The 24,479-nt window shown below is 42.9% G+C and overlaps 1 protein-coding gene and 1 pseudogene across 3 annotated transcripts in view; one reads left to right on the top strand and one right to left on the bottom strand.

Moving 5' to 3' along the window:
* naa25 (N-alpha-acetyltransferase 25, NatB auxiliary subunit) overlaps positions 1-24,479 on the top strand; it is a 125,758-nt gene that overhangs the window by 37,130 nt on the left and 64,149 nt on the right. For 2 of the 3 annotated variants that reach the window (XM_072485702.1, XM_072485533.1), the window contains 7 exons: positions 1,156-1,245; positions 2,329-2,501; positions 4,108-4,274; positions 8,209-8,416; positions 12,948-13,037; positions 16,231-16,411; positions 23,137-23,236. In XM_072485702.1, the coding sequence (XP_072341803.1) occupies positions 1,156-1,245; positions 2,329-2,501; positions 4,108-4,274; positions 8,209-8,416; positions 12,948-13,037; positions 16,231-16,411; positions 23,137-23,236 (1,009 nt within the window). The remainder of the gene's footprint in view (positions 1-1,155; positions 1,246-2,328; positions 2,502-4,107; positions 4,275-8,208; positions 8,417-12,947; positions 13,038-16,230; positions 16,412-23,136; positions 23,237-24,479) is intronic. The other variant, XM_072485620.1, reaches the window with a different exon arrangement.
* Positions 21,798-22,028, bottom strand: LOC140429371 (small ribosomal subunit protein eS27-like; annotated as a pseudogene).

Raw genomic sequence — 24,479 nt, 5'->3', positions numbered from 1 at the left:
CTGTCTTATTAATCATTACTTGAGTTTGAACTACGTGGCGGTATCAGAAAGATACCTGGCGACTCGTGAGCAAAGGTGACAGAATTAGAGCTAATAAAACTAAGGCTAATAAGAGCAACATCCTGACTTCAGAATCCTGTGTTAATGCCCCTCTCAGCAATGCACTTGTTGCTCTTGAACTTAATTTATAAATGCATTTGAGTCAATTAACAATTCTCAACTGAGCAGACCGAGCAGAGGGAATCCATCAATTAAAAAGTAACCAGAAAAAAATTATTATTTCCAACTGGCCTCTTCCAACTCATTTTGACGTGTGAAGGAATATGTTTTCAATTCAAACCATACCCACAGATGGAATAGTCTTAAGCATGAGAGGACATTGGACTGTGACATTTTTTAGTGTAATAAAAGCAGAAAATGTTGAAAATGTACAGCAGGTTTGCCAAGATCTGAAAGAAAAAGTTGAATGCCTTTCTTCTTCCAGATGCTGTCTGAGCAGCCGTGCATTTTAACATTTTCTGTTTTCATTTCAGGTTTCCAACATTTGTGATCTCTTTAAATGTCTCCAGTAAATTGGCTGAGGCTCTGTTTTCTAAGGAAAGGAGTGTTACCAATGTAATGAGCAATGCATGATAATAAATGGAAAGTATCGCTCAAAGCTGCAAAATCTGAATTAATAGCCTTGACTCATTTAGATTTTAATTATTGTTTGGTTAAGGATATTGAAAATTTATATGTTTTTGTGTCTTTAAGATTTCAGCTCTCTGGCATAAAATATTTTGAGATTGTTTAGTGTTTAACATTGGGGTAGAAGTATTTATAGATTAATTGTCTTAGACCCTGTGCGTGTCTCAAACCTTAAAAGTGTCGCAAAGACACAAAGTCTGATTTGTTCTTGCACAACTGTATCAATGAAGTAACAAAGCATTACTCAACACAGTTAATGACCACGCAACATTTTAGAATGGCTATTTCCTATTGGCATTTTCAGAGCTGGAAAACGCATGCCAACCTAAAGGTATGCTACCCTCAACAAATACATGAGTCTAATTGACTTTAAAATGTGCCCATCAAAGCAATTGAATGTGTGATCTTTAAGTACAATTCTAAGGGTTTGCTGGATGTGCAGTAAATGCTGTTGCTGTTCTCTTCTAGCCCAGACGACTGGCAATTTTACTTATCCTACTTTGATTCGCTCTTCCATCTGATTGACAATGCTTGGACTCCACCTGCAGACGCAGAGCAGTAAGTGGTGTGGTTGTTCTTTTATTGTCTTACTGTAAAATGAATAAAATTGCTGTGCTTTACATTTATATAACCTCTATCAAATGGAATCCAAACACCTATTTTCTGAAGCAGGAGGAAGGTCAGTGTTTAAGCTTCGCAATGTACTTGCATTACAGTGCAGTAAAAGATTATTCATGGGTATATATTTTGAAACTGGCAAATTCCCATTGTGTTTTAATGTTGTTTTAAAATATATTTATTTTACCTGTTAATTGATAAGCATTTACTTCTTTTCACTTCCACTTCTATTTCAAGTTTTCAATCCCTTCTCAACACCATGGCAGATATCTGTTACTCTTCTACTGAGGGGTACGGTTGGTCACTATTACCATGACTTCCGACACAACAACTCAACGAGCAGAAATGCTGCCCAGGGAGAGAGAGTCTGAACTAGGCCATCCAGTTCAGATTTCCATCTGGATTTGACATTTTCCAACTTGGGTACACGTCAACACACACACTCCTCTTTAGCACTCAATCTTATCTATCTTTTGAATGCTTCAGCTGCCTCAGAATTCATTTCACTACCTATTATGCTCTCTCTATGCTTATCATAATGACAAAATTTCCTGAATGACCAATAAGAAATATCAGAATGTTGCACTGTGTCCTGTCTTGCATAATTTTTTTTAAAATCCTTTGTGTCTTCTGCTGCTGGTTTGGTATCAAGTTTTCTCTCCTAGGGCAGCACGGTGGCGCAGTGGGTTAGCCCTGCTGCCTCACGGCACCGAGGTCCCAGGTTCGATCCCGGCTCTGGGTCACTGTCCGTGTGGAGTTTGCACATTCTCCCTATGTTTGCGTGGGTTTCGCCCCCACAACCCAAAGATGTACAGGCTAGGTGGATTGGCCACGCTAAATTGCCCCTTAATTGGAAAAAAATAATTGTGTATTCTAAATTTATATTAAAAAAAGTCTTCTCTCCTGTTTTCTTTTCGCTGTTGGCTAATCTGCCCCCAATATGGTGGGATACATCAAATGTAAGCCATAGTTAGATTTCTTTGTGCAATACTGGTAGCTAACGGTGTTCTTTGTTTTTCATAGCTGTCCAGAGGGTCCAGTCACCTGCCTTGTACAGGAAGCCATAACCTTTGTGGAAGAGCGAATTTTGAATGAGGAACCAAAGGGCTCTCGTCGCCTGAGGGGACCATACCTGGCTAAACTTGAATTGATAAGACGGCTGAGAGAGAGAGGTACCAATGATGAGCACAAACTTGGTGAGTGTTTAATAGTTTACTGGATTGAAATGTATTTCATTATCAACATATTAACTTAAAATTATCATAAAGAGAGATGTTAGGAGAAATTCATTTGCAGTGTTGTTGGAGCATAGAATACCTGACCCACAGGGAGTGATTGAAGAAAAAAAGTGTCACCCCTCCTGCTTGAAATCCTCTGATCCTCATTAGAAAGTGCACACCATCCATTGCAGAGAGTTTTAAATTTATTTGTGATGCCCTCCAAGATCATTATTGACACCCACTCATGTTTTGTGGCTCTAAAGGTAGTTTAGGTACAAGAAGCCTTTTAGTTAAGCAAAATATTGTACTGGAGCATGGGTCACAGTTTTCAGAGAGAAAGAAAGAAATACCATTTGCATAGTGCCTTCCATGGCCTCAGGACATTCCAAAATGATTCACGTTTTTGAATTATAATTACTGTTGCAATGTCGGCAAACATGGGCAGGCAATTTGCACACAACAAAGCCCCACAAGTAGCCACGAGATAAATTTCCATATAATGTTGGCTGGGACATCAGATGAACTCTATTTCTTACTTTAACATCTCAAAAGATGGTACATTTGGCAATGGAATAGTGTCTCAGTACTGTACTAAATATGTAGAATAGGGCTGGAATGTACAAAACTGATGTCCAAGGAAAGTAAGTAAAAAAAATTGGAGGGTGTCCCTCCTACTTAAATATATTGATTGTGGAGTTGTAGCACTCTTCTTACTTTGGCACAACGTTGTCAGCAAGTTTATCTAGTGAGCTATTGTCCTATTCAAATCAGAGGCTTGACTTCAAATCTGTGCTGAGTTAGCTGGTTACATTGGAGTGGCAGTAGAGTATAATCTCTTGTCCTTCTTTGAACCAGGCAAGTAATGAAACTTTCATTTTCACCAGAAGGAGAAGGGATATTTGTCAGATGCATAGTGCGGTTCTTTCCATTAAGTTTCTCCACACCCGGGCAGCACGGTGGTGCAGTGGATAGCACTGCTATCTCATGGCGCCGAGGTCCCAGGTTCGATCCCGGCTCTGGGTCACTGTCCATATGGAGTTGGAGTTTGCACATTCTCCCCATGTTTGCGTGGGTTTCGCCCCCACAACCCAAAGATGTGCAGAGTAGGTGGATTGGCCACACCTTAATTGGAGAAAATGAATTGGATAATGTAAATTTATTTAAAAAGTCTTTCTCCACACCCCACATCTGAACAGTAATTCCTAAACCAGAAGCACTATTTCAAGTCCTTAGATGAAATATATGCCCATCAAATTGAGATGCCCAGTCTTCAGCATGTTCCCCGTTCCTCTTTGAAAATGTCTTCATGAATAAGTAGTTTGGGCTTTGGTTTATTGCATCATTGGCAAACTGTAACAGTCCCTCATTTATGCACGGAAGCATCAGTCTTGATCATATACTTAAATTCTGTCGTAATACACAAACTGAGGCAAGTGAACCATGCTGCTCTATGAACCTTCAGATTGTGCATACTGACAGATTTCATCCGTTTAAAATATTAGGCAACATCAATTTGGTATTCACTCCCACGTTAACCATTGAATGAATTTCCTTATTCTTAATTTCTCCGTATTATTGCTAGGGATTCCAGAGGATCTGATGTTCCAGTACTTTGAGAGGTTTGGGGATAAGCCTTGCTGTTATTCTGACCTGAGAATCTTTGTCGACCTTCTGTCACCGGAGCGACATACACAGGTGAGACCGGGAGACTGGCAGAGTCTTCATTCGCTCAGACTGTGCTACAGTGAGGTGAGTGGGTAAGTGCACCCAGTGGCCTCAGCATTCAGTCATTATATGAGTTGCTTGCAACCTTATACATGTTATAAAATTAGAGACTATCATTTTTAATTGACACACAAACCTGATTCTACCCTTCAGTAGGGCGATTCAAAAGGAGGTTATGTGACCTTAAAATCAGAACTAAGCTTGTTAAAAGCAAATTCAGGAATGTTTCTGAACCCAAAAGATTATGAAAATGTAGCTCTTGCCAGGATGCAAAGGATACAGGATCAATTTGGATGATTTAAAATAGAACTAAATTCATGTCGGAAAGTAAGAGACATGGAAAAGGCAGAGAATTACGATTGGAAATAGATCGGGAGCTACATTCATTATCATAAGGGTAGAATATGGAAATAGTTTATTCCTTTTCCTATGTGTAATTGAAAATTTACACTGTATGGAAATGAGCAAGAGTTTCATTTCATTGGGGTATATATAATACAGTGGTAAATTGACGCAATGTACCAACAGTGTTACCACTCGGACTTAAATGAAGAGTATTTATTCTATATTTTGTTCATTTAAACTGTAGAAAAGACCCAACCATGTAGTTGGTGTGTAGATTTTGTCTCTTGAACTTTGGGTTGTACCTGGAGAGTATATTCGAGTTCTAGAATGCTGAAGTGGAATACTGGGTTGCTAAGCTCAGCATATCACATGAGATGTGTTGACACAAGGTTATAACATATCAAAGTTTGATTTGCCTAGGGGATATTGGTGTCATTTGAGCCCTTTGATACTGCTGCAGGTTGTCCTATGTAGCAGGACTTCCCACTAATCTGGCACAGTTGGTACTATTTTTAGAGCTTCACTTGCTCCTTTATTGGAAATGCCATTTTCCCTGCACAAGAAAACACCACTGGTTCCAGATTGCAGCCCGTGTTGGCAAAGAGCGAATAAACATAATCAAAGGGTTTCCTTAAATGTCACTGTCACTCCAGCCCAGCTCAGCACACAGCTTCTTTGTAGTAGTCTTTGTCCATCACATACACAAGTTATGTTTTTTGATCAATATATTGAATGTTTTGCCCATCAAAGCAAAGTCAATCAGTGTTGTGGAATTGGAGAATTTCTTGTTTCAGACACTTGCTCTCAGACATAAGTATTTGTGGTCATGTATCAGTCTTAAATTTGCTGTTTCACATCGTCGACTCTCTGTCCCATGTTTATGCAGTTTCTTTGAATGTACACTTTGGCTGCCACTTTGAACGTAAACCATATTTCTATCCCCTTCACCTTTTGGCTGCTCCATTTTCACTTAATTTCATTATCATTGGCAATGCCTTTTATTATCATCATCATCCCCCCCACCCCCACTGCACTAAGCAAGCCCGCAGCTGCCTTCTGTTCTCTTATCAGATACCAATAGACTCATTGTGGCATATGTTACTACTTTAAATGCAGTAGCCCCAATTTCCCCATCTTACTTTGTTCAGCTCATTCCTTTGACCATACAAATTGAAATTGTTTAACCTGCTGTTATCTCAGAGTGCATGTTTTTATGAATTTCTATTCTCTCTTCCCATTCCTATAATCGTTGTCGCTTCCATCTCTCCTGTCTTTTAAGCTCTGTGTATTTGGGCTTTTTGTAACAGGTGGGAATTTGAATGTTTGTGTTCCTTCTCCCACACCTAGCCTATTGGAAAAATAAATTGGCAATCAGCATTGGTGCTTACATTCATTTGATGATGGATCAGGAAGAAAGATCCATGACATGAGAGATGTATTGTGATATATTGATATCAGTCTTGTTTTTACTGTCCTGCTGAAAAGTGATTGAATGGATGAATGATAAATTTGAATATGAGCCACCTTGGTGTGATTTGACCTTCCACTTAATTTGCAAAATGTCAAGTTCACAAAAGCAAAATACTGCGGACGCTGTAAATTTGAATTAAAAACAAATTAGTGAAAGCATTTGAGTCAGGCAGCATCTGTGGAGAGAAAAAATGTTAACATTTCAGGTCGGCAATCTTCGTCAGAACTGGAAAAAAGTTTGAGAAGTAACAGGTGTATAAGCAAGTCAAACGGCAAGGAAAGTGGAGAAGAAGAAAAGGCAAGGCCTGTATTTGGGTGGAATGAGAGAATAAATAAGAAAAACAATGATAGTACAAGGCAAAAGAAAGGGCTGTTAGGGCAGGTGAGGAAACAAAAGGTGAATTTCGAGGAGGTGCACATGGGAGAATCATCAGCGGCTCACTGAAAAAAATGGAGAACAGAGGTTACAGTCCACAATTGTCAAACTCAGTGTTGAGTCTGGAAGGCTGTAAAGTGCCTAATCGATAGATGAGGTGTTGTTCCTTGAGCTTCATTAGAACAGTATGGGAGGTCGGAGATAGAGAGGTCAACAGTGGGAGCAAGGTGGAGAATTAAAATGACTGGCAAATGGAAGCTCAGAGTTACACTAGCAGACTGAATAGAAGTGTTCTGCAAAGTGGTCACCCAATCTGCGTTTGCTCTTCCCAATGTAGGGAAGATCACATCGCGAGTAGAGAGCACCGTATGCCAAATCAAAAGAAGTACAGGTAAATTTCTGTTTAACCTAGAAGGAGTGTTTGGGGCCTGCACAGTGAGAAGGGAGAAGATCAAAGGGCAGGTGATATGTATCCTCTGCTTGCATGGGTGGCCCTGAGGGAAGGAAGTGTTGGAGGTAATTGACGGTGTCATAGAGGTAATGATTCCTTTGGAATGATGAGAGGGGAAGCTGTGTTTGTTGCTGCTGCCTTGCTGGAGGTGGCAAAAATGATCAATTCAATGTGGAAGCAGTTGTGGTGTATGGTGAGGATATGGAGAACCTGATCATAGTTCTGAGAGGGAAGGAGTGAGAACAGAGGGTCAGGAAATGGAATGAACGCAGTTGAGGGCACTGTCATCTCCCGTGAAAATGAATGCTTGGCTGAACAAGAAAATATTACACATTGGGAAGCATAGTTAATGTAACTCTGGGAGTCACTTGGTTTATTGTGGCTATTGGTCAATTGCCTATCCCCAGAAATGGAGACAAAGTAGTTGAGGGAGGGAGGAGTGGGAGATGGATTATGTGAAAGCAAAGGAAGGGTGGACATTGGAAGCAAAGTTGATGGAATTTTCCTGTTTGATGCAAGAGGAAGCAAAAGCAATACCATTATCAATGTACCGGAAAAATAAGTGATGGGAAGCAACCAGAGTAGGACTTGGACAAAGAATGTTTCACATGTTCTATAAAGCAGCAGACATAATTGGAACTTGAGTTCTCACAGCAACACCTATTATTTTGGGGAAGCGATTGGAGTCTAAGGAGAAGTTGTTCAATGTGAGAAAGTTCAGTCATGCATAGAAAGGTGGCAATAGAAGATGGGGACCTGTTGTGTTCCCATTAGGATGGGAATAGAAGGATACGGACCCCAGAAGTGTAGAAGATTTTAGTTTAGATGGGCAGCATGGTCGGCGCAGGCTTGGAGGGCCAAAGGGCCTGTTCCTGTGCTGTACTTTTCTTTGTTCTGTGTTCTAGGAAGAACAATAGAGATCTTTGCTGTCTGGGTGGAGGGGTAGAGGAATCTGATGTCCATGTTGGAAAGTAAAGGTTGAAGGCATAGAAACTGTCCGTGGCAGAGGGTGCTGGAAGAGTAATGGATGTAGGCGGAAGAGAATGATAAAGGGATGAAAAATAGAGCTGAGATAGGAAGGAATAATTTCTGTGGGCAAGAACAGATTGAATTGATTTGTCTACCAGGGCATTGATTTTAATTGATATTCGGAAGGAGGTAGAAGCAGGGTATATGGGGTTAGATGGAAGATCTCCAGAGGAGATTGTCAGTAACAGATTATACATTTAGTGTGTTTATTGGTTGTGTATTTTGCATTTTGAGTGGTTGTTTATTTTGCATTTTAAGTGTAAATATTGTTCTTGTTTTATTTGCAGTTCATCAACAAACTGATGGAAGTAGTACCTCTTTCAATAACAACAGAAAGTAACCTTGCACTGCCAGGTGATGTCAAAGCCATGCAAAGACACATGTTTGTCATCCAGTTTGCCAGATTATTAGGCCTTCATGAGACTTTGGAGCAGACACGGAAGCTCAGACTTGTTGAGGAGTTGATGCAGAGATACAAGCATGCCCTTAAGTTTGGTGAGTTAGTCATTACTAATTTTGTGCTGTCAGGTCTTGCTACACCCTAATCTGTGATTTTGAGTAGGCTGTTTGGCACTCATTTTAGAGATTTGCAAGCAGTAATTATTTTAAAAAGAGAAGTTAATGTTTTTCTGCTGAAGGGTAAACCTGAAGCCCAAATTTAGAAGCTGATCAATAATGGTGCTGGAGCTTAACAAACTAAAACTGTGATGTTTGCCAGCATCTGGCAATTTTGAGCAGTGCCCTTACTTGTCTTGCAAAAGCCTTCCATCCATCAGGCCTTAGCTTGCGGGATTATCTCAAGCAAAATGGGAAGAATTTCAGTCCTTCGTAACGTGGCTTAACATTCAGATAGTGCCAATGAGCCTGGCTAACCAGTCTTTCACTGAAAGCCTTGGCCTACTATGGACTCCTATTACTCAGGTACTGGACTGCCAGATTTACTGCAGGATTGGCTTGTCTTAAACTCCTGTTAAACACATCATCTCAGAATCAACTTGACCTCCATTTTCCCATCCCCATCCAAAGGAGGATAGTTACTGGTTAGATCTCATTATTGTATCAGGAATCTTAATAAAATTCATTTTCCAAACTTGAATTGAACAGTCAAATTTGCATGTTTTGCCTTTTTATTTATCCTTATTGTATAGTTAGGAATTAGTTGTTTAACAAATGAGAAGCTTATCTTTTCTTGTAAGCTGTGTGTTCTTAATGTAAATGCAGACAGTGAGGATAGATGAACACTTTTAACTATGATCTCAATTATCTGTTTTCAAGTGAGATTACCCTGAAAACATACTCGCTCCAAAAATAATCCTTTACTGCATCAAGAGACTTTTCTTGTTAGCTGGCTCACAGCATTTGACTTTCATTGTTTAATTTTTAATAATTTTAATAATCTTCATTGTCACAAGTAGGCTTACATTAACACTGCAATGAAGGTACTGTGAAAAGCCCCTAGTCGCCACACTCCGGCGTCTGTTTGGGTACACAGAGGGAGAATTCAGAATGTTTAATTCACTTAACAGCAAGTCTTTCGAGACTTGTGGGAGGAAACCGGAGCACCTGGAGGAAACCCACGCAGATAGGGGGAGAACATACAGACTCCGCACAGACAGTGATCCAAGCCGGCAATTGAACCTGGGACCCTGGCGCTGTGAAGCCATAGGGCTAACCACTATGCTACCGTGCTACCCATTGTCTAAGAAACTGGATTTTATGTTACTCTAATTTCTCCCTCCCTTGCACTCCTGAAGTTCCTGCATTATGCTGCATACTATTCCACAAATGCCAGTTGCCCTGCTTGAATGCTTGTCAAAATAGTCAATCTTTGGTGTTGAATTTAGTTAGTGTACTGGCAGGATATTTGTCCCAATCAAGTTCAATCTCACTATCATCTTGTGTTTATAGATGCACTTTCCAGCAGAGTTCAGTGATTAGCAATCAGATGTGGAAACTCAACATATTTCCCCCCTCTTTCTCCCTCCGTAACCTGGAGCACTGATGGCAATTGTAATGCCCCTATCACCATCCTGGTTGAAATTAGTTCACTCGATGTGGACTAGGAATCAAAACTGGGACCTTCCTTGTCAATGTAGCTCAATTACACCTTTATATTACTGACTTAGTATTTGCAGAACTAATGATCATCTCTTTGTGTAGATTGTGAGGGCAGCTTTATCATGCACAATTTTCTTGTTGCTCTATCAGGGCATCAAAACGCATCTGTCATTATTTGGTATGCCCTTGTACATTTTTAGGCTTTAAATATTTTGCATGAAAAATTGTTGCAAGTGGAAGCTGATAATGTCGCTGAGGAAAAATGTGGTATCTAGGAATCTGCGCGAACAGAGCAAACAGCTGTGAATAATTCAATGTCAAGTCAGGTGCATGAGAGAAAGAGAGGAGAAAAAATTGTCTTAGAGAAAAGACAGGAAAACATAAGTGGGGAATTAAATTTAATGTTTTAATAATCAACAATTCAAACCTGAAGTAATGAATATCCTGCAAGATCTAATTTTAAAACCCTAAGAGCCTATTCCGCCGTTCAATAGGATGATGGCTGATCCGACATTCCTTACATCCACTTTCCTGCCCTTTTCCTGTAGCCCTTGATTCCCTTACTGATCAAGAATCTATCACAGCCTTAAATATACATAAGGACTCTGCCGCCACAGCCCTCTGTGGCAAAGTTTTCCAAAGACTCTCAACACTCTTGAGAGAAGAAATTCCTCCTCCTCCTCACATCAATCTTAAATTGGCACCGTTTCTGAGACCATGCTCTTTGGTCCTAGATTCTCCTATGAGGGGAAACAGCCTCTCAGCATTTACCCCCTCAAGCCCTTTATGTTTCAATGAGATCACTTCTCATTCTTTTAAATTCCAATGAATAGAGTCCCAACCTGTTTAACCTTTGTTCATAAGACAATCCCTCCATACCGGGGATCATCCTAATGAACCTTCTCTGAGCCGCCTCCAATGAAATAATATCATTCCTTAAATAAGGAGACCAAAACCACTCTCAGTGCTCCAGATGTGGTCTCACCAGTACAGTTGCAGCAAGACTTCCCGACTCTTATACTCCAACCCCCTTGAAATAAGGGCCAGCATTCCATTAGCCTTCCTGATTACTTGCTGCACCAGTGTGCTAGCTTTCTGTGTTTTGTGCACAAATACCCCAAAGTCCCTTTGTGTTGCAGCTTTCTGCAGTTTTTCTTCATTTAAATAATACTCTGTTCTTTTGTTCTCCCTTCTAAAATGAACAACGTCACGTTTTCCCACATTATGCTCCATTTGCCAGCTTCTTGCGCACTTAGTTAACCTATCAATATATCTTTGCAAACTGTTTGTATCCCTCTTGCAGCTTCCTTTCCACCTATTTTTATGTCATCTGCAAATCTGGCTACAGTATATTCGCTTCCTTCCTCCAGGTTATTAATATGTATTATAAACAGTTGCAGTCTCAGCACTGATCCCTGTTGAACCCCACAGGTCACCAACCTGATAAAAAACCACTTAACTCCACTTGCTGTTTCCTAACTATTAGCCAATTCTCTATTCATGCCAATGCACTACCTCCAACACCATGGGCTCTTATAACTAGCTTTTGTAAGGTACCTTATCGAACGCCTTCTGGAAGTCCAACAACACATCTACTGGCTCCCCTCTATCCACTCTGGTTGAGATGTCCTCGATAAATTGTCAGATGCAATTTCCCTTTTATGAAGTCATGCTGACTCTGCTTGATTAGATTATGATTTTCCAAATGTGCTGCTATTCCTCCCTTAATAATTGATTCCAACATTTTTCCAACAATATATGTTGGGCTAATCGGCCAAGTTACCAGCCTCCCTCCAGTTTTAAATAATGGTGTCACATTGGCAGTTTTTCAATCCTCTGGTCTTCTCCAGAATCCAAAGATTTTTGGGAAATTACAACCAATGCAGCCACTCTCTCTGTAGCTACTTCTTTTACGATCTAAGGATGCAAGACATCAGGGTCAGGGCACTTTATTGCCTTTAGCCCCATGAGTTTGTCTAAGACTGCGTCCCTAGTGTGGTGAAAGTATTTAGTTGCTCCCCCGTATTCTTTAGTATTGATGGGATGTTTGAAGTATCTTCCACCGTAAAGACTGGTGTAAAATATCTGTTTAACTCCTTTGCCTTTTCCTTGTTGCCCATAACTGGGCTGAGAGGTTATTTGCCAATAATTAGCTCCGTCCCATGTCATTAAAAGGGTACTTAGACTGAATGGACTAGATTCAACTGCCTGTGCCATGTTTAGTACCCATCGTGGAGAACATAATTTTCAGCATAATGGGGTAAATGCTGGGCTATGGGACTAAATTGGGCAGCTCTTTTAAAGGGCTGATGCAGGCACAACAAGCTCAATGGTTCCTTCTGTGCTACTAGATTCTATCTGCCGGGCAGAGACAGCTTCTTCGTGGCATGCAAATCATTCCAGTAGTGAGGATGCCGTTTTCGCCAATTAATGGTGGGCAACACAACTTGGACAGATTTTATAAATTTAGAGTACCCAATTCTTTTTTTTTTTTTCAATTAAGGGGCAATTTAACGTGGCCAATCTAACACATCTTTGGGTTGTGGGGGCGAGACCCACGCAGACAAGGGGAGAATATGCAAACTCCATACGGATAGTGACCTGGGGCCGGGATCTAACCTGGGTGCTCAGCAATGTGAGGCAGCAGTACTAACCACTGCGCCACCGGGTCCCCTGATATATTTATATACATCAACACATCTATTCCTCACCCAAAATGTCTCTGTGTACGAATAACAATGAGCAACTCACTATTATTTTAACAAGAAACCTGAGCCAGTATCTCGGTGTTTGCTAGTTGTCTTTTATTGAGCAGGAAACCAACTACTTTGCTAGTTTCAATTCAGGTCTATGCACGCACATGCAGCCAGCTTGACTCTGCTCCCAACTCCCACTCTCAAGTCAATATGTTGTGTAGTTTTTAAGACCTCTTTTGATTTTTTTTTGATTTTTAAAAAATGTTTAATAGGAAAATCGTGCTTGAAAACAGAACTACAATTTTCTGATAATTACTGTCTCCTTGCTGTGCACCTTCTTCTCGACATTTGGCGACAATCAGGTCAGTGTTTTTCATTTGAAGCTTAGCCTGTAACATGACCAGCTGAAAATGCTTTTATGTTCCAAGAAAAACTGCTGTATTTGAAACTTGTTAAACATGGTCCCAGTAGGCTAACAAGTACTCTTCTTCTTATTATAAATAAGTTACATTTCCAGTTGCAATGATAATGTTGAAATACACCCCCTTTCAAGTAGCTATACCTCTAAATTAGGGCGATGGATGCTACTGCAGATTTCCACAGTGGTGCATTGTATCGGTATTTCAATGCACAGAGCTCACAGACCGATTCAGTCTTTATCATCCACTTAATTCTACTGTATTGATAGTCTCCATTACTCTAGTTTGAGGAAAAAGTAAGTTGAGAATGGCAACCGTCTCGTATCGGGAGCAAATTGTAGAAACGTTCATTTAGAAAAGTTAATTGAGAAGCAATTTGAAAGGTCAAGCCATGTACAGTACTGCAGGACATCTTAAAGATTGTGAAGTGTGTGTAGGCAAGAAGATCAGATGAATCGAATCATGTAATCTGGTAACACTGCGCTCAAGCTAAACAGCTTGAATATTGTAAGAGGAATGAAAGAAGGAGACTAAGTGAGGCATTATGCAGTTCTGAATACTTGGGAAAGAAAGAATTAGAGTTGAAGATGGTGCAATGTCTTCATTTCAATTAAACAAAAAGTGTCGAAAGTGTATTTTAATCTTAGAAGGAACAAGGCGGATATGTTTAGAGTGGTGTCAGTCCACTGTTGCATATCTTCTAGTGGGATGAGCAGAAAAACTGGGAAGCTAATCAACTGCATGATGTGCATGACCTGGCCAGACCTGTTCAGAGTGGAAAGCATAGGGATTTTGTTGCAGGAGCTTCATGACTATTCGACTATCGTGTTCCTCACTTCCCAACTGACCAGGCAGCACTGAAAGAATTTCAGTTCAAGAACCTCTTTATTCAAGCTATAGCAGGGGAGCTAAACATCCACCAGCTGGCTTGTTAGCTCCTTGATCACAGAAAATACAGAGTAGTTATATCTTTTCTTATCCTTCAGGTAATTAACATACACCAATCAAAAGAATGCATTTGTTTTGAAATTATCTATGTCCATTCACAGCGAATAATTAGGATTACATATTGCTTTACATATGAGTATAATTACCAACCATAATCAAGGCACGTACACAGTATTCTGTTATCGCCAAGCACATATTTGTTCTACTTATCTACTAACAGCTGGACATATATTAGATTAAATGTACGCATGAGCTATGGTACCTCTACTCCCATCCTATTGTCCTGTATTTTGTAAGACCCACATGTGCGGCAGCTGCATGATCAATTGAATTTTTTTGTGTAAGCTTGTGTGTCTACATTCTTGCTGAAATTAAAAATCCTTGAATGCTTATTTGTTGCTGCAGCAACTGCTCTCTGCTAACTTGTTTCTGTCCGTGAGAATTCAAACTCCCCAACTATAGCAAGCAGTCCATGTGAGAGCTTAGGTTTTAGTTTACAACCTGTAAGGGTTTGACTTATTAAGCCTTTCAGTTTTGAACTCCTTAAAAGGAAAATTGCAAAATGATTTTATTCCACCATGTCCGTGAAGATTGCTTATTTTGCAGTTTAATTACTTTTTCTGTTGATCCAATAGATTGCACCATGGTAGGCTTCTTATGTCTACAATTATTTAGTTTTTTTAAAACTAACAAGGACTTCATCTTTGTGATTTCCAGAGGGTGCAGGTCACATCTGTGAGCAGGTTTAAGGTGGCAAAGGGCAATGATTGGCTCTTTGACAATTGTTCAGGTTGGCAAATCGTTTTGCTTCCATGAGACAAGATCGAAACTAGTGTCTTCAAAGTCACCCCCTTGACTTCAGGCTGTTGTTTATGCATTTGAACAGAACCTGAAATTAACCCAGTTCCCAGGCATAACTGTTAGATATTGCATATGAACATTAGAATTAGGAGCAGGAGTAGGGCATTCATCCCATCAAGCCTGCTCCACCATTTGATAAGATCATGGCTGATCTGATTTTGACATGACTCCACTTTCCTGTCTACTCCCTATAACCCTTTGACTCCCTTGTCAGTCAAGAATCTATCGACCTCAATATTAAAAATATTTGGTGACACTGCCTCTGCTTTTCTCTGGGCAAAAGAGAATTCTAAACACAAATGACTATTGGAGAGAAAAACATACTACTTATCTCCATCTAAATTGGGAAACTCCTTATTTAAAACTCTGTCCACTAGCTCTAGTTTCTCCTACAAGGGGGGAAACATAGTCTCATAATCCATCCTTTCAGTTCCCATCAGGATCTTGTATCTTTCAATAAGATCACCTCTCATTCTTCTAAACACTAAAGGATAGGGCTCAACCTGTCGAAACTTTGCTCCGAAAATAACCCCTTTGTCCACACCAAGATTAAACTCACTTCACCTCCTGAAATAAATTAATTTATCAAAAAAGTCAATGAATCAATGAATAATTCAGGTCACCTTGCTCACTGACAAATCTCAGGATGCTGAATTTAAATTGATATGTCTTTCTCCCTGAACCGTTCGCAACAGTGCATCTCCAGCCCACACTTAAACTCTTGAATATAAGCAGGCATTGCAATGTTGCCATTAATTGAGGTAATTTCTGAGGCTCATTTTCAAAACTGTTAATATTTGAAACTAATTTAAATTTTATTGGTTTGGTTACCAGAATGTAATGTTTTGCATTGGTCGCATCTGAGTCCTACCGTCAGTGTGTTGTGCAATGCTATGCTATAGAGTGGAGATCCGGTGTTTTGGCCTTTGTGTGCTGCATAGCTGTCGGCCCTGACGCCTCAGAGCTTAAATTCATATTTCCATTCATTTTCAAGACTTTTGAGATGTTAATTCTAAGAGACCCTGATTTAATATTTCTGCACCAATGAGGCCTTCTCTAAACTCCCAACCCCACAAAGTTCACTTAGGACAAACCAGTGTTTAAGAATGTAAATCAATGCAGGACGATGTGCAGGTTTGAAGAATGTATAAAAAGTTTGACACGGATAATTTTCTTGTGGGAGAAGGGAGAAAGTGTAAAGATGCTGAAGGAAATAAATCATTTGCAATGCTTGTGACAACTTCTTGGGAGTGTTAAATGTCTGTTATTCACTGTTACGTGTCTGTTTTTGATGGTGGATCTACGAACTGTCCTGAAATTCCTGCAGGTGAGGAATGGCCGCTGTGGCAGTCCCTGGCCCTGCTGGAGAAGAGCCTCTCTAACAGCCCCTCAAGTGCTCAGTTCAAGCTGCTACTCATTCGAATCTACTGTCTGCTGGGAGCTTTTGAGCCAGTTGTCGACTTGTACACAAGCCTTGATGCCAAGCACGTGCAGCATGATACAATTGGGTGAGTGCTGATTCATAACCGATAGATTGTATCAGCGCATTCCCCTTAATTTTGAAAGATAAGGCCACTTATCTGTGCCTCTGGTTATGGGTGTTGTGTTTTGAAAAACAGAATAAGAAATAAAGGGATTCAAAGATGAATGATATATTCTCCTATTTTTGGCATAGCTTCTGCCACAAAGTGGCTGGCTGTGCTCCTCCTGAAAGAAATACGGTTGAGTTATTGTTATCTCGGGCGCAATTTGGAAACCTAACAGTTTAAAAAATGGCAAGCAGTGAAGAATGTAACATTGGTGCTCTTCTGAGGATAGGAGTTAAATCACATTATTGGGGCATATGGAGTGGGCTTTTCTCTGAAACCAGTCCAAGATCTGCGTTATTTGATGTTGACTGACTTACAATCCCCAGCACTAACATTGAACCCACTGAACTGAACAAAATACAGTAGAATTGCAGTTATCAACTTTAGGGTTCCCTGGATTAGCAAAGTCTTAGTCCTACTCGTATTGTTTCTTTTTTCTGTATTTTATTCCAAACTTATTCAAACAGTTACAAAACATGAATAGTCCGGGGGCAAAAGCCACGACATTGGCCTTCCTCCCCTCCATCAGCTCCGGCTTCTCTGAAAGCCCGAACCGCCACCAAAGGGTCCGGCCCAACCTCCTCCCCCACGATCTTCGTTAGTGTCACAAACACTTCCGCCCAGCATCTCCTCGACTTCTTACAGCCCCAGAACATATGTGCGTGGTTTGCTGGTCCCCACCCATACTTCTCGCACTCTGCCACTCCCTGAAAGAACCCGCTCATTCTTGCCCGAGTCATGTGCACCCGTGTACCACTTTGAATTGTATCAGGCTCATCCTCGCTCACGAGAAGAACGCGTTTACCCTACTGAGTGCTTCGCTCCATACTCCCCAGTTAATCTCCCCTCCCAGCTCCCCTTCCCACCTCCTTATTCTTCACCACTTGCTCACCTCAAAGAACAAAGAACAAACCTCCCTGCTCTCCCAGCCATCCATATATGTCTCAATCCTGCCCTCCCCTTCCACATCCAGGAGCAGCAGTCGCTCCAGCAAACTTCATACTTTGGTAACTTGCTGAACTCTTTCCAAATCTTCCGTATAAAGTTCCTTAGCTGCAGGTATCTCAACTCACTTCCTCGCGGGAGCTCTACCCTCTCCTTCAGTCCCTCTATACTAGCAAACCTCGCTTCCAGCTACAGATTCCTCAACCTGACCAGCCTCCGCTTCTCTCCATTTTTTATACATATCGTCGGTCGACCCCGGCTCAAATCCATGGTTTTCGCCAACGGCGTGATCACCAACACCACCCCCCCCCCCCCCCCCACCCCACCCGTCTCTGTCTCTCGTCTCGTCTCTCTCCCCCCCCCCCCCCACACACACACACACACCGCCGCCGCCTCCTCTTTACTCTTGGCGCCTTCCCCGTCCACACAAACTCTGAAAATCGGAAGCGTCTGGAATATGAATAGGAAACTTGCCAGGACATTCATCTTCACCATTTGGACCCTCCTTGCCAGAGTCAGATGCAGTGTATCCCACATCTTGAGATCCTCCCATAACCTCCTCCAGCAGTTCAGTTAAATTCTACTTGTGCAACGTTGCCCACTCTCTCGTTACCTGGATCCCCAGGTATCTGAACCTGTCACTGGCTACCTTTTCTGGTTCATAAGTTCATAAGATATAGGAGCAGAATTAGGCCATTTGGCCCATTGGGCCTGCTCTGCCATTCTATCATGGCCGATATGTTCCTCATCTGCTACCTACAACTGGTAGCCCCCCGAAGTTGGTTCTCCAACAGACGAGCTTGTTAGGTGAATTGGACATTCTGAATTCTACCCCTGTATGCCCGAACAGGCGCCGGAGTGTGGCGACTCGGAAATTTTCACAGTAACTTCATTGCAGTGTAAGCCTACTTGTGACATTAATAAAGATTATTATTTGTTTACCGGGAACACGGTGGGCGGCATGGTGGTGCAGTGGTTAGCACTGCTGCCTCACAGTCCCCAGGACCCGGGTTTAATTACAGCCTCGGGTGACTGTATGTGTGGAGTTTGCACTTTCTCCCCTTGTCTGCATGGGTTTCCTCCGGATGCACCGGTTTCCTCCCAAAGATGTGCAGGTTAGGTGGATAGGCCATGCTAAATTGCCTCTTGGTGTCCAAAAGGTTAGGTGGGGTTACTGGGTTATGGGATAGGGCATGGGCTTAAGTAGGGTGCTCTTTCTAAGGGCAGGTGCAGACCCGATGGGCTAAATGGCCTCCTTCTGGGCTGTAAATTCTATGATTCTAACACTTTGCTTTTCCCTACATTCAACTTGTACCCTGAGAATGCCTCAAACCTCTCTAATAGATCCATGATCCACCCGTGCTCTCCAGCGGGTCCGTTACATACAGTAACAGGTCGTCAGCATATAGCGACACCCGATGCTCCCTACTCCCCCTCATAATCCCTTGCCACTCTGCTGACCCCCTAAGGGCCATTGCCAGAGGCTCTATTGCTAGCGCGAACAGCAGCGATGACAGCGGGCACCCCTGCCTTGTTTCCCTGTGTAACCCGAAGCTTTGTGAGCCTATATTGTTGGTCCGTATACTCGCCACCTGTGCCACATATAGCAGGTGCAGCCACGTCATAAACTTCGATCCAAGCAGAGCAGAGAAATAGAGGACTTACCGCTGAGGAAGGTAACAAGGGACTTTCGCTACTTGGGGATCCAGATAGCCAAGAATTGGGGTACATTGCATAGGTTAAACGTAACGCGGTTGGTGGAACAGATGGAAGAGGACTTCAAGAGATGGGACATGGTATCCCTGTCACTGGCAGGGAGGGTACAAGTGGTTAAAATGGTGGTCCTCCCGAGATTCCTCTTTGTGTTTCAGTGCCTCCCGGTGGTGATCACGAAGGCTTTTTTCAAAAGGATTGAGAAGAGTATCATGAGTATTATGTGGGCCGGGAAGACCCCGAGAGTGAGGAAGGGATTTTTGCAGCGTAGTAGGGATAGGGGGGGGCTGGCGCTACCGAGCCTGAGTGAGTACTACTGGGCCGCCAACATCTCAATGGTATGTAAGTGGATGGGAGAAGAGGAGGGAGCGGCGTGGAAGAGATTGGAGAAGACGTCCTGTAGGGGGACTTGCCTACAAGCCATGGTGACGGCGCCGTTGCCGTTCTCACCGACGAAGTACACCACAAGCCCGGTGGTGGTGGCTACTCTGAAAATTTGGGGGCAATGGAGACGGCATAGGGGAAAGACTGGAGCCTCAGTGTGGTCCCCGATAAGAAATAATCATAGATTTGCTCCGGGGAGAATGGATGGGGGATTTGGAACATGGCAAAGAACAGGAATAGCACAATTGAGAGATCTGTTTGTAGATGGGACGTTTGCAAGTCTGGGAGCGCTGGCCGAAAAATATGGGTTGCCCCAAAGGAATGCATTCCGGTATATGCAACTGAGGGCTTTTGCGAGGCAAAAGGTGAGGGAATTCCCGCAGCTCCCGACGCAGGAGGTGCAGGACAGAGTGATCTCAAAGACATGGGTGGGGGACGGTAAGGTATCAGACATATATAGGGAAATGAGGGACGAGGGGGAGATTATGGTAGATGAGCTGAAAGGGAAATGGGAAGAAGAGCTGGGGGAGGAGATTGAGGAGGGGCTGTGGGCTGATGCCCTAAGTAGAGTAAACTCATCGTCCTCGTGTGCCAGGCTAAGCCTGATACAATTTAAGGTGTTACACAGGGCGCATATGACTGGAGCGCGGCTCAGTAAATTTTTTGGAGTAGAGGATAGGTGTGCGAGATGCTCGAGAAGCCCAGCGAATCACACCCACATGTTCTGGTCATGTCCGGCACTACAGGGGTTTTGGGTGGGGGTGACAAAGGTGCTTTCGAAGGTGGTGGGGGTCCAGGTCGAACCAAGCTGGGGGTTGGCTATATTTGGGGTTGCAGAAGAGCCGGGAGTGCAGGAGGCGAAAGAGGCTGATGTTTTGGCCTTTGCGTCCCTAGTAGCCCGGCGCAGGATACTGTTGATGTGGAAGGAAGCCAAGCCCCCGGGTGTGGAGTCCTGGATAAATGACATGGCAGGGTTTATAAAGCTGGAACGGATTAAGTTCGTCCTAAGGGGATCGGCTCAAGGGTTCACCAGGCGGTGGCAACCGTTCGTCGAATACCTCACAGAAAGATAGAGGGAATGGAAAAGAAGAAGACAGCAGCAGCAACCCGGGGGGGGGGGGGGGGAGGAACCAGAGGGATTCTCGGGGATGTTAATATATAAGTATAATATGTATAGGTTGTTGTTATAGATAATTGTATATTGGACGGTTAAAACATATTTTTGGAGAATATTTATCTGGGACAAGGCAGTTGCCATTTAGTTTTGTTTTTGTTTATATATTATTTATTTCTTGTTTATAAAACTGGCCATTGTTATTTATACTATGATATTACTGTGTAAAGGATGCACAATGTACTGTGATGGTTGGCCAAAAATGTTCAATAAAATATTTTTTTTAAAAAAAACTTCGGTCCAAACTGGAACCTTCCCAGGGCCTCGAACAGATACCGCCACTCCACCCAGTCGAATGCCTTTTCTGTATCCATGGACACCATTACCTCCGGTACCCGTCCTCTCATTGGGGTCATAATCACATTTAACAGCCTCCTAATATTACTGGAGAGCTGCTTGCCCTTTACAAAGCCCGTCTGGTCCTCCGCGACTACCCCGGGACATAACCTTCCATCCTCCCCGCCACCAACTTAGCCAGTACTTTCACATCTGTTCTTAACAGCGATAAGGGCTTGGACGACCCACATTCTAATGGGTCCTTCCCCATCTCTGATATCAATGTGATCGTCGCCTGCGTCATCGCCTCTGGCAACTACCTCTTCCCCAGCCCCTCGCTAAACGTCACCAACAGATGTGGTGCCAGTTCTGTCGGAAACTCCTTATAGAATCCCGCCGGGTAACCATCCGACCCCTGGGCCTTTCCTGTCTTCATCCCCCTTATACTATCCAATACCTCCCTCAGCCCCAATGGCTCATCTGGCGCCTGCCTCTTCTCTTCCTCCAGTTCCGAAATCTCCAGCCCATCCAAAAACCACTCCATGTCCCCTTCTTCATCTTCCTGGTCCGCCCTGTACATTCCTTTATTTTTAATTTTTATGTCATTTCTTAACAAATTCTTAACAAATCTCGCAAACCCAGCAAGGTCCAAAAATGCTTCTATAAACCAGGGTGAACAAGGCTTCGGGACACTGACACATGCCCTCTTTCACCCATTAAGCTCTTCCGTGCCGCCATCCAGATGCCAAGGGAGCGAAACAGTACCCCATAGCCAGTCTCTCGATGCCCGGCTGTGTGAAGTCTTGCCCACCCTAAATGCCAACTTTCATTTTTAGTGCTGCTTTCTTCTGAAGGAACAGCCTTCTGTTAACCTGGCTTTTCCTCCGGTGGGCTGGCAGAGAACAGTGCAGCACGACAGTCTGTGCGTGGCTGAACACAGTAGTGATTTTGTAGCAACCGGGACATTTGACATCCATGAAATACGAGTTGGGACTTTGAACCAGACGCTTCTTCTTGTGTTTCCGCTTCTCCTCCTCTGGAGACGAATGCCAGGGGCATCTTTCGCGTGGAGCCGCTGGTGTGGAAAAGGATCCTGTACATTCCTTGCGGTATTCCCTAGACTTCTCATTTATCTCGCCGGCTCCGTCACCACCTCCCCTGTCTCTGTCTGTATCCTCAATATTTCCCTGGATGCGGCCTGCCTCCGCAATTGGTGTGCCTCTGCTCCCGTCCCGATCTAAGCCGAATCCCAGTGGGGTGCATGGTCTGAAATTACTATGCCCACGTACTCCGCCCCCTCCACCCTGACCAACACTCTCCTCCCCCTGGTCCCTCACTTCCCTCCCACTTGTAAACTCCGTCTCCTTGCCCATCAAGATGGTCACCCCTTCGCAACTTTGAATCAAACCCCTAGTGAAATACCTGACCCACCCATCTCTTTCTCAACCTAACCTGGTCTTCAACGTGGAGGTGCATCTCCTGCGGAAAGACCATCCCCACCTTCAAATTCCTGAGGTGTGCGAAGACCTGAGATCTCTTCACCAGTCCATTGAGATCTCACACGTTTAACGTTATAAGCCTTACCGGGGGCTTACGCCTCCACTCCCCTCTACCATCCATCATCCCTGCCTATCGGCGCCACCCCCTCTAAATTCGTCCTGTTCTGGTCCCATCCAAGATGGCCCCCTTTTCTGTCCCTGACCTTCCATCTCCCCGACCTTCACCGAGAGTAGAGTGCAGTTTTGGTCCCTTGCCCTGGAAGCAGTTCAATTAAGTTTTCTATGCCTTTGAGCAGGAGCTGCCCTGTGTACGACCACCATGGCCGCCACCGGAAGTCTCCTCATATTATAAGCATATCTCTAATCCCCGCATTTATGTCCAAAACAAATGGAATATAATTGTTCTTGGACTGAAGTTAATTTAAATCTGAAAAGCAGAGGTTGGTAATTGTTGTTTGTGCAACGTGTATAAATTTTACACAAGAGCTTTGGCAATCAATTGAAACTTTGATGGATGAGATTCAGAAATCTTATTTCAGAAATGTCAGCAACTGTGAGAAGATCAGTCCCAGGGTACTGACGGTAACATAAACTTGTATAGTGACAATGTCTCATTGGTGTTGGTGACTGACACTGCAGTGTTTGACTGACAGGTATCTACTGACTCGATATGCGGAGCCACTGGGCCACCTTGCTGCTGCTTCCCAAGCGTGTAACTTCACTCTCAGGTTTTTCCACTCCAACCAGAAAGATGTAAGTGTGGTGTAGACTTGGGTTGTGTCGAAAGAGGTCTGTCTGCGTGAGTCATCGCAGTTAATACACTTGTTCTTCCCACCAAACACCACACACAAACAAATGTTATAATAGGATGTGCAATTAAGTGGATACCATTTGTATGAGAAAATTATTTTAAAAGGGCACTTCGACATAATTTAAAGTTCCTATTATCACACTGATGGTCCACTTCCCTAACTTACGATTAAGAACCATACACACACGAAGGGTGAGTTAGAACTTATGTCAGTACCTAGCATCGGGGTACACAGGTTGACCTGGAATATTTAAAGCTCACAAATCCATTTGAAAACATTATAGAATTTTTGGCCTTGATAAATTATAGTCATAAAGTCATAGATGTTTACAGCATAGAAACAGGCCCTTCGGCCCAGCTTGTCCATACCGCCCAGTTTCTATCACTAAGTTAGTCCCACTTGCCTGCATTTGGTCCATATCCTTCTATACCCACCCTGCCCATGTAACTGTCTAACTGCTTTTTAAAAGACAAAATCAAATCCGCCTCTACCACTCCGTTCCAGATGCTCACCACCCTCTGTGTGAAGAAATTTCCCCTCTGATCTCTTTTGTATCCCTCCTCTTTCACCTTAAACCTATACCCTCTAGCTCTAGACTCTTCTACCTTTGGGGAAAGATGTCGACTATACCTTATCTATGCTCCTTATTATTTTATAGACCTCTATAAGATCACTCCAAAGCCTCCTATGCTCCAGGGAAAAAAGTCCCAGCCTATCCAGCCTCTCCTCATAACTCAGACCATCAAGTCCTGGTAGCATCCTCGTAAATCTCTTCTGCACTCTTTCTAGTTTAATAATATCCTTTCTATAATAGGGTGACTAGATTGAACACAGTATTCCATGTGTGGTCTTACCAATGTCTTGTACAACTTCAATGAGATGTCCCAACTCCTGTATTCAATATTCTGACCAATAAAACCTTGCATGCTGAATACCTTCTTCACCACCCTGTCCACCTGCGACTCCACCTTCAAGGAGCTATGAACCTGTACCCCTAGATCTCTTTGTTTTGTAACTCTCCCCAACTCCCTACCATTAACTGAGCAGGTCCTGCCCTGATTTGATCTACCAAAATGCATCACCTCACATTTATCCAAATAATTCTTCATCTGCCATTCATCGGCGCACTGGCCCAATTGATCAAGATCCTGTTGCAATCTGAGATAACCTTTTTACTATCCACT

The sequence above is a fragment of the Scyliorhinus torazame genome, chromosome 1 (assembly GCF_047496885.1).
Source record: "Scyliorhinus torazame isolate Kashiwa2021f chromosome 1, sScyTor2.1, whole genome shotgun sequence".
Classification (NCBI taxonomy): Eukaryota; Metazoa; Chordata; class Chondrichthyes; order Carcharhiniformes; family Scyliorhinidae; genus Scyliorhinus; species Scyliorhinus torazame.
This window is presented reverse-complemented; position numbering and strand designations above follow the sequence as displayed.